Below are 14,489 nucleotides of genomic sequence, written 5' to 3' on the forward strand. Positions count from 1 at the left end.
TCTAAATACTGAGAGTAAAGGGAAGTGCTTCTTTATCCCAAAATAATTAGCTTAATGAAAACTTAAAAAAAACCCCAACAAACAAAACCGTCTTATTGTTTGGGAGCACCCAATGTATCACCACTACTTTCATACATTTAAGTTCCTTTCAAAAGATAAACACTACTTATGGCTGTTCTGGGAAGGTCACAAGGTTGTATGTGCTGATTCTACCCCTTTAAACAGACCAGCTCTCTTCAGTAGCAACTCAAACCACCCGTAACTAATTTTACGTATTACATATAAAAGAAAACCTTGGCAGGCATGTGCCATTCATTGTATTTAGTTATTTTATTTTCACTATCCAAACTCAAAAGAAATGCACAGTTAAGTTTCGGGTATCAATACACAGCTCTCGAAAAAAATATCCCTTTCATGTTCTCTCCAAGAAACCATGTGTTCAAATGCTTGCAGTCCAACCATAAGTAGCAGGCATCTCCGTCTTGTGCTTCCTCACTCCCACCCCCCAGACCTGTTTCTACTTTAATATAAAGTACTGTAAACCTCTTATTCAAAAAGCGTAACGCAGAAAAAACTTCTCAGCCAAACGCCTTTTCAAAATTGCTGTCTGATACGACACAACCTTCAGCAGTTTCTTTTGGTATAGTAATTCTTGCATTTTTCAGTCAGGTTAGGTCTCTGTGAGTATTTTAGATTTAAGACAGACAATACACAGTTTAGAAATATATTAGCACATATTTGTCATGGTATGGCATTTTCAGTAGACATCAGTTTTTCATAAATCATTATGAATTTCACATTTCAGAAAGCTTCTTCAGTGTTGAACATCAGCCTTTTCCCATCAGTCTTGTTCTTCTGTGCTTCTGCTTTTGCTCTCAGAATCCTATCCTCCAGGTGTCTGTGAACATACATTCCTGAAAAGCTTGCTTTCTTCACACAAGAGTTACACTTCTTCATACTTCATACAATAACACCTCTTCCCATACATTTCAAGGCAGTTGGTCAACTTCTCAACTAAATGAAACAAAACCTTAATCTCTGGAAAAAAAAGTTAAAATGATCTTTACATATCTTTTTACAGTTATATTCACCTATATTTAGTAACAATTATCTCAACTATGGAGGCTTTTAATCTAGGACTTGACAAGAATAGGGTTTTCTTTTCCTGAAAATTCATTCTCTCTCTGGCTTATTACACGACTGTTGCAAGATTATGGAATATATTTAAAAACGAATTTTGCAACTTAACACATTTATACTGATAGACAACAAACCAATATTATACTAGACAATGCTTGTTTGCAGAGATTCTATAAGATATATTGTGCACTTACAGAAAAATTCTTTCACTTCAAAGGTAAGTGCAAAGCAGTAGTTGTTAATTCTACATCATAGCAGCAGTCATGTATACATAAACCAGCACTTTTTCTTAAAAAAAAAGAAAAAAAAAATCACAGCATTTTGGGTAGCATAGTGATTACATTAATGTATGACAAATGCAATGCCAACTTAAGGAAGTTTCTAAAACAAAGAACTGAACCCATTAATACAAAGGCTATATAAAAATACGGCATTGTGCAGCGCTTCTATAGATCTGAGAGCTTTCAAAACACAGTGTTTTCTGTTTGTTGTTTAAGTAGGTTACTACAATTGGCAGTAGCAAATTCAGCAAAATCACTGTATTAACATCCTCAACAGCTTTTTGAGAAAACCATTTTGCCTGTTCCAGGACCTAAGCATTGACACTGCAGATGATCACACATCTGCCCCAGAGTCCTAAGCACTACTTGGTCCTGTTCTCCCAGCTGAGAACACTCATCCTGAATGATAAGCCCTTTGCACTGACAGACTTGTTACAAAAGACTGTATGTTCCTGACCAACAGCACAAAAGTATACTGCAGTGTAAAGGTATGGCTTTCTCTAAAAATATAAAGCATTAAAGCAAAAAAAAAAAAAAAAAATAATTCCACAAGACACTTAAAAAAGATCCTTGAGTTCAACACTATATTTATGCAAATCAAATAGACTATGTAATCAGTCTTAGCATAGTAGAACAAGAAAAAGACTTCGTATTTACTGATAAAATAGCAGACTAGAAGATTTCTTCATTGCATTACACAAACTTCCCTGAGATTTGTAGATAAATTATGCTGAGTCTACTATATACTGGAAACCTACTGAGTGTCATACAGTGCAAATTTTACATAACTCCTGCATGTTTTCCAGCTAAAATGCTGTTTCAATACATTAAAGCTTTATTTTCTTTTGTTACAAAAACCACATACACACAACAGACTACAAATGCAAAGACTTTTTTGCACAAAATTTTGAATCTTCAAAGCAATGTATAGAAATGGAGAGAACACATTAAGTTGAACAAAGCACTTTAAAGTTCTTTGCAGCTTAAAAACTGACTGTGAAACTAGTTTTAAAAATTATCTATGCAAGTGCCCAGTGGCAAGAAAACCAACAGAAATATTATGAAATGCAATGGGCAGAAAGAGGGCTGACGCTACACTCCCTGGTTAGCAGTCTCCCATATTACAAAATCATAATTTTGTGGGAGAGAAACATCATAGTGCTACAAGATTGCTATACTGGCACTATGTTGCACTACATCATGATTTATTTTTTACTTTTTTTTAAAGCTGAGGTACTTAAAATTCTGTTAAGATGGATGTAGTTAACCAGAAAACTTCAGGAGGCCCTACAGTGAAAGTAACTCCTCAGCTTCACTGACTCACTGCCACAGATTTTAAAAATGAGCACTTCATTTTAAAAACAAATCTGGATGTCAGGTCAGTTTGCCAAGTTGTATATCCCCTTAATTGAACTCCTCTCAGCAAAAGTCCAAGAAGAACAAGCATTGTACTTCGCAAACAATAATGCTTAATAATAAGTAAAAACAAAACAGAAAAAAATATTTGAACTAAAAATATACAAAACCTGCAACTTTACTGCATTGAGATATGAGATTATCCCCAAGTTTTATGCCTGGCGGCAAAACCGAAGAGCTGTCTTGTCCACAAATTTTTGTTAGACTTAGTTCAAAAGCTGAATCATACAGCATAAATAATCTGTTCAGGTAGCTCTGATCTCCTTCCAGTTCTCAGTAACTGGGATCATGTCCTGGCCACCCACTGAGTGTGAAGCAATTGCACTTGTAATTCCTCCTTCCAAAGAGTCTTATGTTGGGTATTACCACAGAAAGAAATGAGAGGTGACTTGGGCTACTTCATTACAAAATAAACTTGATGTGGTTGTGACTGGCTGCATCAGAAGCTGAGCCATAAGCATTCTTTTTTGTGTACTGGAAGGAAGGTATAAGGTGATCATCTTAACAGCAAAGTGAGGAACTGTGAAATGGAAGGCATTTTCTACATTTTTAATTCTGCTTTCAAAAGTTCCCGATTTATAAATACAGTTATGACTGCACAATAATTACAAAGATGGGAAGAATGAAAGAGCAGCATTTAAAAGCAGTTATGTTTAGCTTTTTCGCATTCAGAAACAAACTGAAGACACTGCCTTGTACAAAATGGCTTAATTTTTACTTGTTATCATTATGTTTTCAATTATATACGGGGAATCTAATACTCAACAAAGGAAAAGAAGGGTAGGAAAAACTGGATGTTTGCTTTTTGATTTAAAATTAAAAATTTCATATTGATAAATAGGTTTTCTGGCTCTCCAAATTAAGAACGATTTGCTCCCTTTCCCTAAAAATACTTACAGTACATTACAGAGCCTATTGTATCTCTTTGCATGTATTGCTGGCTGATAACTTATTCAGACAGGCACATTAAGTTTCTGGGTTTCATAACCACTTATATTTTGTTATACAGAGAAGCCATTTCTGCATCAACAACAAAAAAATCATAAACCTGTATTAACACACACAAGTCCTTGTGCTACACACAAAACAGGGTGCCAAGTCACTATATACCCAGTGTGGAAAGACTTCTAAAAGTCTTTTCTGTGCATCTCCATTTCAACAAGGAAATACACTGTCTTTTCATCTCAATCTCACCACAATTTAAATCACCTCTTTTTTGCATTGCCAAGTAAGGCAAACAATGGTGTTGTAGACTGACCATATATTAGATTATTTTACTTAGAAAAATAATTTCTCTCCCTATTGAGAATTTCAGCATGTTCTAATAGTAACAAATATATCCTGAAAAAGAAAACCAGCAGGATTCCTCAGTATACAGAGTGAGATAGGAAATTTGCCACACAGATTTTACTTTCAGCAAAGGTAAGATGCAGATGTGTACGTATGTCAATTATACACAGCGGACCAAGTACATCTTGTTCTGCATTCCAACGCATCCTTTGATGGAGGGACAGTTTTCTCATCCACCCATGTTGTCCCTTATATGATCCACTCGTTGAGCCAGATCCCTAAAGGTGGGGCGCTGGGTAACATTATTGTTCCAGCACTCTTTCATGATAGCATAAATCTGGAGAAGAAACAAAGAAAATTGGTAGTCAACAGACGTTACAAATAGTTAATAGTTACATTGAACTGGTTCAAAGAACACCTAACAAATTTATGCTTGCAAGCAACAGTGGCACAAGTGTACCACCTAGTCTTTCTATATCAATCACTTTACCTGCTTGATCCCAGTAACAGAAAGAAGCGAGGATAGCTAGGTCTGCAAAAGCCCTTATAATAAAAGATTTCTTTTTTAAAGTTAGTATAGAAATTCACACAGCTAGTTTTTGAAACTGTTAAGAGACATGTTATTTTGCTAGGCTTTTACCTTTTGCATTTTGGAAAGCTCAAAAAATGTTTAAAATGACAAATGCTTTACAAGTCTGACCAAAAATCAGATTCTAAATTCAGTCTTCCCTGCAACACTAACATATACTTCTCCACATTTGTATATTAAATTCTTAATTATTCTTCATATAAGCCAGAAAAGTTACTGTGCAAACTGAACCCACTTCTAGAAGAAGTAAATTTAAACGATTTTCACTACAATAGGCATTTGGCAACAGTTTTCTCTTTTTCAAACGTGTACCCAATACCTGGTCACAAACCAATTTACTAATCTCTTCACCTGTACTCTTCTCACTAATTTGTATCATAGAATCCTATAATAGAATGGTTTGTGTTGGAAGGGACCTTAAAGATCATCCAGGTCCAACCTCATAGGGACTATCAGTAGGGACATGTTCCACTGGCTGAGAGGTTGCTCAAAGCCCCATCCAGCCTGGCCTTGAACACTTCCAGGGATGGGGCATCCACCGCTCCTCTGGGCAGCCTGTTCCACTGCCTGACCACACGCATAGAGAAGAATTTCTTCCTAGTATTTCATCTAAACCTCCTCTCTTTCAGCTTCAAACCGTTACCCTTGTCCTATCGCTACAAGCCCTACTAAAATGTCACTCTCCAGCTTTCTTGCAGGCCCCCTTCAAGCACTGGAAGGCTGCTACAAGGTCTCCCTGGAGCCTTCTCTTCTCTTCTCCAGCCTAAACCACCCCAACTCTCCCAGCCTGTCTTCATAGCAGAGGTGCTCCAGCCTTGTGGTCATCTTTGTGGCCCTCCTCTGGACTCACTCCAACAGGTCCATGTCCTCCTTATGTTGGGTGGCCGAGATCCGAAAGCGGCACTCCAGGTGGGCTCTCACAGGAGCAGAGTACAGGGGTAGAATCACCTCCCTCAGCCTGCTGGCCGCGCTTCCTTTCATGCAGCCCAGGATATGGTTGGCTTTCTGGGCTGCAAGCGCACATTGCCGGTTCACGTTGAGCTTCTTGTCCACAACACCCCCAAGCCCTTTTCCTCAGGGCTGCTCTCAATCCATTCTCTGCCCAGACTGTATTTGTGCTTGGGATTGCCCCTACCCACATGCAGGACCTTGCAGTTGTTGAATGTCATGAGGTTCACATGGGCCCGCCTTTCCAGCCTGTCAAAGTCCCTCTGGATGTCCCCCTCTTCCCTCCAGCACGTCAACCGCACCACTCAGCTTGGTGCTGTTGCCAAAGTTCCTGAGGGTGCACTGAATCCCAGAGTCCATCTCACCAATAAAGATGTTGAAAAGTGCTGGTCCCAGTATAGATCTTTGAGAAACGTCACTCATCACCAGTCTCCACTTGGACATCGAGCTGTTGTCCACAATCCTCTGAGTGCACCCAATCCACCGAGTGGCCCAACTGTCAAATCCTATGTGTCTCCAGTTTAGAGACAAGGGTGTTGTGTGAGACAGTGTCAAAAGCTTTACACAAGTCCAGGCAGATTACATCAGTTGCTCAACCCTCACCCATCAGTGCTGCAACCCGGTTGTAGAAGGCCACCAAGTTTGTTAGGCATGATTCACCCTTAGTGAAGCCATGCTGGCTGTCAACAGTCACCTTATTTTCCATTTGCCTTAGCGTAGTTTCGAGGAGGTTCTGCTCACTAATCTTGCTGGGCAGAAGTGAGACTTACCAGCCTGCAGTTTCCTGGGTCTTCTTTATTTCCCCTTTAAAATATGGGGTTACACTTCCCCTTTTCTAGTCAGTGGGAACATCACTGGACTGCCACAACTTCTCAAATATGATGGACAGTGGCTTCGCCACTTCATCTGCCAGTTCCCTCAGACATGCAGATAGATCTCATTAGCTCCCCTGGACTTCTGCACCTTCAGGTTCCTTAGATAGTCTTGAACCTGATATTCCCCTACAGCAGCTGGTTCTTCATTCTCCCAGCCCCTGCCTTTGCCTTATATGCCTTGAACCGTGTGGCTGGAGCACTCGCCAGTGAAGACTGAGACAAAGAAGTTGTTGAGTACCTCTGCCTTCTCCATATTCCAGGTAACCAGGTATCCCAATTCCTTCCGGAGAGCACCCACATTTTCCTTAGTCTTCCTTTTATCACTTACATACTTACAAAAGCTTTTCGTGTTGCCCTTGACGTCCCTTGCCAGACTTTATTCTATCAGGGCTTTAGCTTTCCTAACCTGAACCCTGGCTGCTCAGACAATTTCTCTGTATTCTACCCAGGCTACCTGTCCTTGCTTCCGTCCTCTGCAGGCTTCCTTTCTGTGTCTGAGTTTGTCCACGAGCTCTGTGTCCATCCATCAGGCTGCCTGGCATTTCTGCCTGACTTCCTCTTTGTTGAGATGCATTACCCCTGAGCCCAGAGGAGGTGATCCTGGAATATTAACCAGTTTTCTCGGGCCCCTCCTCCTTCCAGGGCTCTATCCCATGGTACTGTACCAAGCAGACCCCTGAGGAGGCCAGAGTCTGCTCGACTGAAGCCCAGGGTAGTGGTCTTGCCATGTGCCCTCTTTTGCTGTCCTCAGGATCTTGAACTCCACCATTTCATGGTCACTGCAGCCAAGGCTGCCCTTGGCCTTCCCATTCCCCACAGAATTTAACCCGGATCATTATTACCAACTTTTTATACTTCCAAGAATTTTTTACGTGTTGCTTAAGAACAATCTGCACTGTTCCCAGGAAGAAAAGCAGCAGCAGTTCCTTATTTTTCAGCAGTTCAAATGTGTGCATTGACCAAGCTGCTTTAGACCCAAGTCTCAAGCAGCTTGTAAGCTACAGACATCTGGAAGATTTAGTATCAGTTATGACTGGTGTCTCAGGATCAAAATGAGAAGAGCACATTTTCTGACGAGAGAGACATTTCCATTGTGCTTTGGTATCTGAAGAAATGTCAAAGACACTGAAATCTTTCCATTAGTTTGGATACAGCTTCAGTAAAACAGATTATGTATTATCGTATACATATGACATTCTGGTTATCTACAAAAAGCCAAACCTCTGCAATTCAAGAATTGCTGTATTCATACATATAATGCAAGAAAGTTTACTTCATAAACTTCTCTTTTGATTCTCTATAGACTATCTCTTTGCCTCGTGGCTCCCCTGACCCACCTGTACCATTTTTTCTCTTCTCTGCTAGACCACTTGACTCTGATCGCTCATCTGTCTCCAGTTTTGAATGGAATATTTCTTGGCTTATTGCCAAGTATGCTTGATTTTAAAGGGATGCAGCAATTAATCTGAGCTGAAAGTTATACCTGTTAAAAAGCGTAACTATTTCACTTACATTCTTTCCCTGCTGATTCATCTACCCAACCCTACCAGTTTGACAAGTGCACCCTGCTCTGAATAACAGAGAACTACAAGACTTAGAAGCAGTATGAAAGTATATTTGTAAAACATCTAGAGTATTAGCAAAACCAAAAGAACACTGAATTACTTTGTGTGCTCTGAGGGTGGCTTTACATAGATACACACTTCAGTGTATCTATAAAGAACATACATACAGATCTGAAGGCCCTGAACATACAAAATCTGATTCATGTTTAACTGTGCCTACAGTCTGCAGGTAGCTCTTGGCTGAGAGTGCTTGACAGCGATTTGTACACATAATAAACATGGGTATTCCCATGCTTAAGGATGGAAAAGCAAAAAAAGGAAAATAATCAAGATAAGGAGTTATTTAGATCTTGGAATTAAATGTGAAAAACCTTATGTAGATATTAAGATACTTCTGTTAAATGTTACAGACTTCAGAAGAATCCACAGTTCACAGTTTTGAACAAAAATATCTATATGAGACTTCCATGGAAAAAGTTCTATATGCTAACCTCATTGCCTTAATAAATTTATGTTTTTGAAATAGAAGCCTGAGTGCCCCAGTACAGCAGTCATAATAGTCCTACTTCATATATTTAGAAAGACTACATTCTAGGCTCCTGAAGGAATCCACTCTAAAGAATCAGAAAATAAATGTGATTATACTCATCATGCAATTGATAAAGTAACAGCACAACCATTCCACTTGTGCAAATACTTCAGGAATCCAAGCAGAACGAAACACAAGTTTTGCATTTACCAGGTACTCACCCTGACAGAGCACCTTTCAGACTATAGTAACATATTAATACAATACTGCACCTCATCAGGACATCCGTCTGGTCTTGGCAGTCGTCCGTTATTCTTCAAAAGCTCTATCAAATGAAATACAATCATCTGCCCTTGTTTATCATTGCCAATCATGCGCATGAATTCCTGAAACAGAAGGCTGACTGTCAAATAAATTTTGAAGGAAGAAAAGATGCTGCAACATTCTTACTGAGGGAAAATTCTTTGTAAGAAGATTAAATAATAAGAACAAATAGAATAGTATGTAACCATGATAAAATTATAAATTACAAGTCCAGAGAATATACTAATAATTTTTTGTATGTGTACAAAAATAGGATGATACATATACAATTTAAATCAGTAAGTGAAGAATCTTCTTAAAAAATGTCAATTATCTGATGATTAACTAGTTTTAAAGGGATAAAACTCACAGCTAATTCTAAATTGCTCCCTGAAACATTAAAACAAGATCTTTGTGCTTTCAAAAATCCCAGTCAAACAGAAAACAGACAATAACATACTGATGTATAAGCCAAAGATTAACAAGATTAATCAGTAACTACAGGCCAGAAACAGTAGCATAATTAAAGCCAGCAAAAATGGACTGGATAGATCTTGTTATCCAAAACTCAAACATAATCCAAAAAGTAGATTAAAATGTCACTCAGATTGCTAGAGATCAAAAAATAAATGAGGAAGCACTACTAACTGAAAATAATTTCCAAGCGCAACACAAGGGAATTATTTTTCCTCCAATGCTACATAAATTCCTTCAATGATCCTTGACTTGAAAATGTGGAACTTGAAAATGTTGGCAGAATGTGCAAAAGGCTAAAGTTGGGCAAACAATGTGTAGCTATAAAGACTGTGACAGTTAAACAGACCACTTTGGCTACTTGGTAGAATTTATTTTTTTTTTATACATACCAATACGATAACCACCTGATTAAGTGGTGAATGCACATGTAGATTTGATTTATTCTAAGTAAGTTCCACCAGAGCCCGTGGCTTACTCTACCACTTTCCATTTCATAATCCTTCTGAAGAAGAACTCCAGGTGTCTGCAATGTTCGTTATTATGCAGGAAGTACTGCCACTGCCTTGAGTTCTTCCTTGACAGCTTAGTCATTGTACCAAATTACTAAGAGATCCACTGAGGCCAATGCAGAGAACTGTCAAGTGCATTTCTGCCTTTGCATCACTGTCCAGCTATCAAAACTACATTTGCCAGCACTGACACACTGGCCAAGGGTGCGGACAGCTCCAGTAAATATGTAAGGTTTAACTCTCCTGTTATGTCTGCAGAGGATGGCTAGGTATAAGTAACTTTGTGAATCTTATTTCCAACTGGAGAACTATAATTCAGCATACAAGTAGTATTCTTCTCTGTCCACTGTAAATCTGTCTTTAAAGGTGCCTGTCAACACTCTGCAAAAAGCCTCTCCCTTTCTTTCTTGAACTTCAATAACTTGAGTTCTGGTAACATAACAAAAACCCTTTAAGTTACCTTATTTAAATCAACTTAATGCTTACATATTTGTTTGGCTCAGTCTCAGATGTGGAATAACATTAAAAATACACATTGTGTTGCAATGGAACAGTTGCATTTGGGATTATTGTCCACGAAGGATGAGAAAGGACAAACTATGATGAGAAATTTTAAAACCTTTTTCAAACAGGTAGGAGCTACAGGATGGATGAGATCTGCACAGACTACCAGGTAATTTTCAGATCTCCTTTCCTTCTTACAGCTTGATACTAATACTTTTTAGCATGTTAATGCTTCTGATTGGATGCTGACTCAATAAACATTATGGTATCTCCAGAAAAGGATCAGTAAATATCAACCTATTTAGGTATAGGAACAACATATACCTTTAAAAAAATCTAAATAAACAAAAACCCTCTGAAAACCATTAACTACATACTTACAGCTGGTGGGCTTTTGTTCTTGTCAATATATGTGAAGAGTTCATACAACACCACACCAAAACTCCACACATCTGAGGCCACAGAAAATTTGCTTTCTGTCAGAGATTCTGGAGCATACCTGCAACACATGGTAAAGAGAATATTTTTCTGTGTAATGTGTCTTTTTCGGTTTGAAGACACTTCTTTTAATAAGACATTCTTTTCATGATACTTTTCTATTCATAGGGATTAGCACATTCTCTTTTCCTTCCTCTACCTTCACTAGTAATTGTTTTTTGAATAATAGTTAATTGATGTTGAAAACACAAACACTTTAAACGCAGTTAGTGATAACTATATCCAAGTTTGTTTTTTTCCCTGAAGTTGTAGGTATTTTTTATCTGTGGTGCAAGTAAACAAGAATTTGATAAGACCTGGCAAGAAAGACAATTATAGCTAGTAAGCATCCTCCCATCACTTTCAGTGAGCCTTAAACTGTGTCCCAGTAACATCTACTAAGACGCCATCTTGTATTATTTATCTTTTAGATATGATATTTTTACAAGTGCCTAAGGCAGCCTAAAGTGTAGACTAAAATCACATCTGGAATAGCATTTTCTTTTGCTGTTAAAACATAAAATGCTTTTTAATCACAGTTATCTGCCAGCATATTTTCTAAGGTACTTCTACGTCTTCACAGAACAGAACTGAAGCATATATTTTGCATTCTGAATACAGTCTACCAATTTCCATTTCATAATCCTTCAGTCTCCCCCAGGCTACAGAGCGTTCTCCTTTCCAAACAAAGTGTAGCTCTTTGGAGCATTACTGTATTTTGGAACAACTGCCCTTCTCTGGAAGGTCAATGCCCGAATACAGGCATCTACCCGACTATTCAACCCAGCATTTAGCCTTGCTTATTACAGTCTATGGGACATAAATCCACTTGGTCAACAGAGGGTCCATCCAACAGATCTCAGCTAGAAGATATGAACCACCAGTGTTTAGGGAACCAAAAGATTCAAAACTCTGAAAGCATCCTGGGGAATCAGTCCTTCTAGATTTCTTTTATTTTTGAATATCTTTCCTGTTGTGTACTATTTCTTTTAAATGTTTTAGTCATTTTTAGAGGCTTTTTCTAGAAAATATGTTGAAAAGTCCTACATGCTGTTCTGTAAATTCAAACATCATACATGTGACTTTCACGATGCTGAGCATCTTAGTTGGAGTCCACACTTAAAATTTCCACAATATGCAAAACAATTGGCTGAAGCTGCAAAAACTGAAAATATGCCACAATTTCATATATCCAGTATCAGACTTACCAAAATATAGGGCTTTCACCAGGTTCTTTTACTTTGTAGTATTCTTTGTCTTGTGGCAAGACTTTTGTCAATCCAAAATCTCCAATTTTAACTCTGTTCTCGTTCTCCACTAAGATATTTCTTGTTGCTAAATCCCGATGAACATATCTTTTTGTACCCAGATACTCCATGCCCTAGGTGTAAAGTTCACAAACGTAACAGGAAAAGAGTTATTTTTACCATTAAGCAGCTGTACTTTCCCTAAAGGTAGAAATTAATCTCAAAGTTAAAATCAAACACAGACTGTTGCCAAAACCAGTGTTCTTGAACATTTTTCTTTTCTGAGGAGTTACTTTTTCCAAGTGCAGGGACCCCCCTTAACTGAAGGGAGACAGACTGAACATGTGCCAGAGCCAAATGTTTTTTGATTATGTAGCTGGATAGCTGCTACAGTTCCTTTCTGTGGCCAAATGCAGTTTACTGGTGATGGAAGGAAAACAAAATTTGGGCAAAGCTATACAATCCCGGGTGGATGAAAAGACTGTCCTATTTACCCATTTCATTTAATCTTTTGTTCACTTCATACATCTGCTTCCATGATTGCTTTATGAAACTTTATATTATGATTCCTTGAATCTGACAGCTGTTCTCTGACTGTATTCCCATGTGTGTCTTGTTTCTCTTCTGTATGGACCATTACTCGCCAACACAGTTCTGCTTATTGTTAAATTTCCATTGGCTGTTGTAACAAAAAACACGGGTCTGAAGCCATTTTGTCTTTTGCTGCTGCTGCAGCACAATTATTCTTACACATTAACCTTTTTGCTAACAAGAAAATGTGGAAGAAACCAGTGTGTGTAGTGGCATTACTCAAAAAAGAAAGTCTTGCTTACACAGCAATAAGTGGTGGACATAAGTGGACACTGCACAACACCAAGAGGCACCCAACTTGTACATGAAAGGAAACACAAAGCAGGCTACCAGTTTGAGTTTCGTAAGAAAGCATCTCACTCCTTCAACACAACCGAAGAGCAATACATTATGCTAGAGGCATCTTTGACCTCAAAGGTTCTGAACACCAATGTTATACTATTAATGCCAGAAGATTTCTTTTTCTCTCTCTCTGTTTTCTTTCTGTTTTTTTGAGAAACACCTGAAATAGGTGGACTCCGAAGCCTTCCTCTCACCCTCCTGTTACCTCCTAGCACCGCTAGGTGGCACCGCTGTTTGCTCATAGCCCACTCCACTTACCCCTGCAACCCTGAAAAATACCAAACCTATAGCTTTTCCAGAGGAAGACTCCTGGGTTTCTGCTACAACCAGTCTATCTAAATGCCGTAACTTTTTACTGCTACTACATACTGTAGTGAAAACAGTCCTGAAGTTTCTCGGATGATAGTAATTTTTCTGTTAGCCTGGAAAACACAGAGCTACTCAATTGAAATCACGCAAATTCTAAGTGGGAAGCATAATCCTGTAGCATTACTCCAACAATGGAGCTGAGTTTAATTATGTCATTTTGAATGTTCTTCTCATTCGAGTTGGGCTCTCCAGCAAGGACACCTGAAGCACTCTAAGCATTAAGAGATGGAAAAGTAAATTTATTCTTAGCCATCTCTCCTACCAGCCAGCATTAACAAAATGCAGGGCCAAAAAATAACATCCCAAAAAATCAGATGCATGGGGATGTTAACTTCCTTATTTGCCATTCTGTTGCCAGGATTCTTCAAAGTTTAATACAGAGTTCTGTTGCTTGCCACCAGACAAGCTGTACTATCAGCCCCATGCTGCACCAGCTGCACTACTTTGGATCCACAGAAACATCATTAGCAAATGCCATCTCTGAAAATGCTGCTTTTCACAGCATGAGATATGCACAAAAAATGTCACGGTTAAGTCAGGAACCCTTTCCCAGTATAGCAGCAAGGAATCAAAACACAGCAAGCAAGCAAGCAAGCAAGCACACTTATCTTAACACTCAGGTATGGGCATGCCTTCATTTCTTTCACACATTTGAGAGAAGAGCAGCAAGGCAGAGGGAGAAAGATTTTTGACTGAAAACTCAAAGTAACAGTGATAAAAATGCACAGCAGAAAGATGTGAGACGCTGAAAGAGCAAACATCGCAAGAGAAGCAAAAGCACCTAAAGGAAAGAGGGAAACATGATCAGCTGAAAGAGGAAGGAAAAGCACTCAGATTGCATTTTCATAATTATTAGATACTATGTTTTTAATTAAGTTGTTTTGAGGTAACAGAATACTGCAGATTAGAGTGAGATCTTAAAATGATCAGTACAACCTCTGCTTTGCAGGTTGCACAGCAACAACAGTGCAAAGCAACAGACATACACTTTGGTTCCCTTAGAAGCGAAGAAAAGATACTTCTTTAAGAGCAAGTCT

At 38.6% G+C, this 14,489-nt stretch overlaps 1 protein-coding gene across 15 annotated transcripts in view; it reads right to left on the minus strand.

Annotated features, from left to right (window-relative positions):
• Positions 1-311: 311 nt before the first annotated feature.
• JAK2 (Janus kinase 2) overlaps positions 312-14,489 on the minus strand; it is a 91,716-nt gene continuing 77,538 nt past the window's right edge. For 13 of the 15 annotated variants that reach the window (XM_037374501.1, XM_037374499.1, XM_037374496.1 and 10 more), the window contains 4 exons: positions 12,112-12,284; positions 10,808-10,925; positions 8,906-9,019; positions 312-4,464 (listed from right to left, as the gene is read on the minus strand). In XM_037374501.1, the coding sequence (XP_037230398.1) occupies positions 4,357-4,464; positions 8,906-9,019; positions 10,808-10,925; positions 12,112-12,284 (513 nt within the window). In that variant the 3' untranslated portion in view covers positions 312-4,356. The remainder of the gene's footprint in view (positions 4,465-8,905; positions 9,020-10,807; positions 10,926-12,111; positions 12,285-14,489) is intronic. The other 2 variants (XR_005102060.1, XR_005102059.1) reach the window with 2 other exon arrangements.

This window comes from Falco rusticolus, chromosome Z (assembly GCF_015220075.1).
Source record: "Falco rusticolus isolate bFalRus1 chromosome Z, bFalRus1.pri, whole genome shotgun sequence".
In the NCBI taxonomy this organism is placed as follows: domain Eukaryota; kingdom Metazoa; phylum Chordata; class Aves; order Falconiformes; family Falconidae; genus Falco; species Falco rusticolus.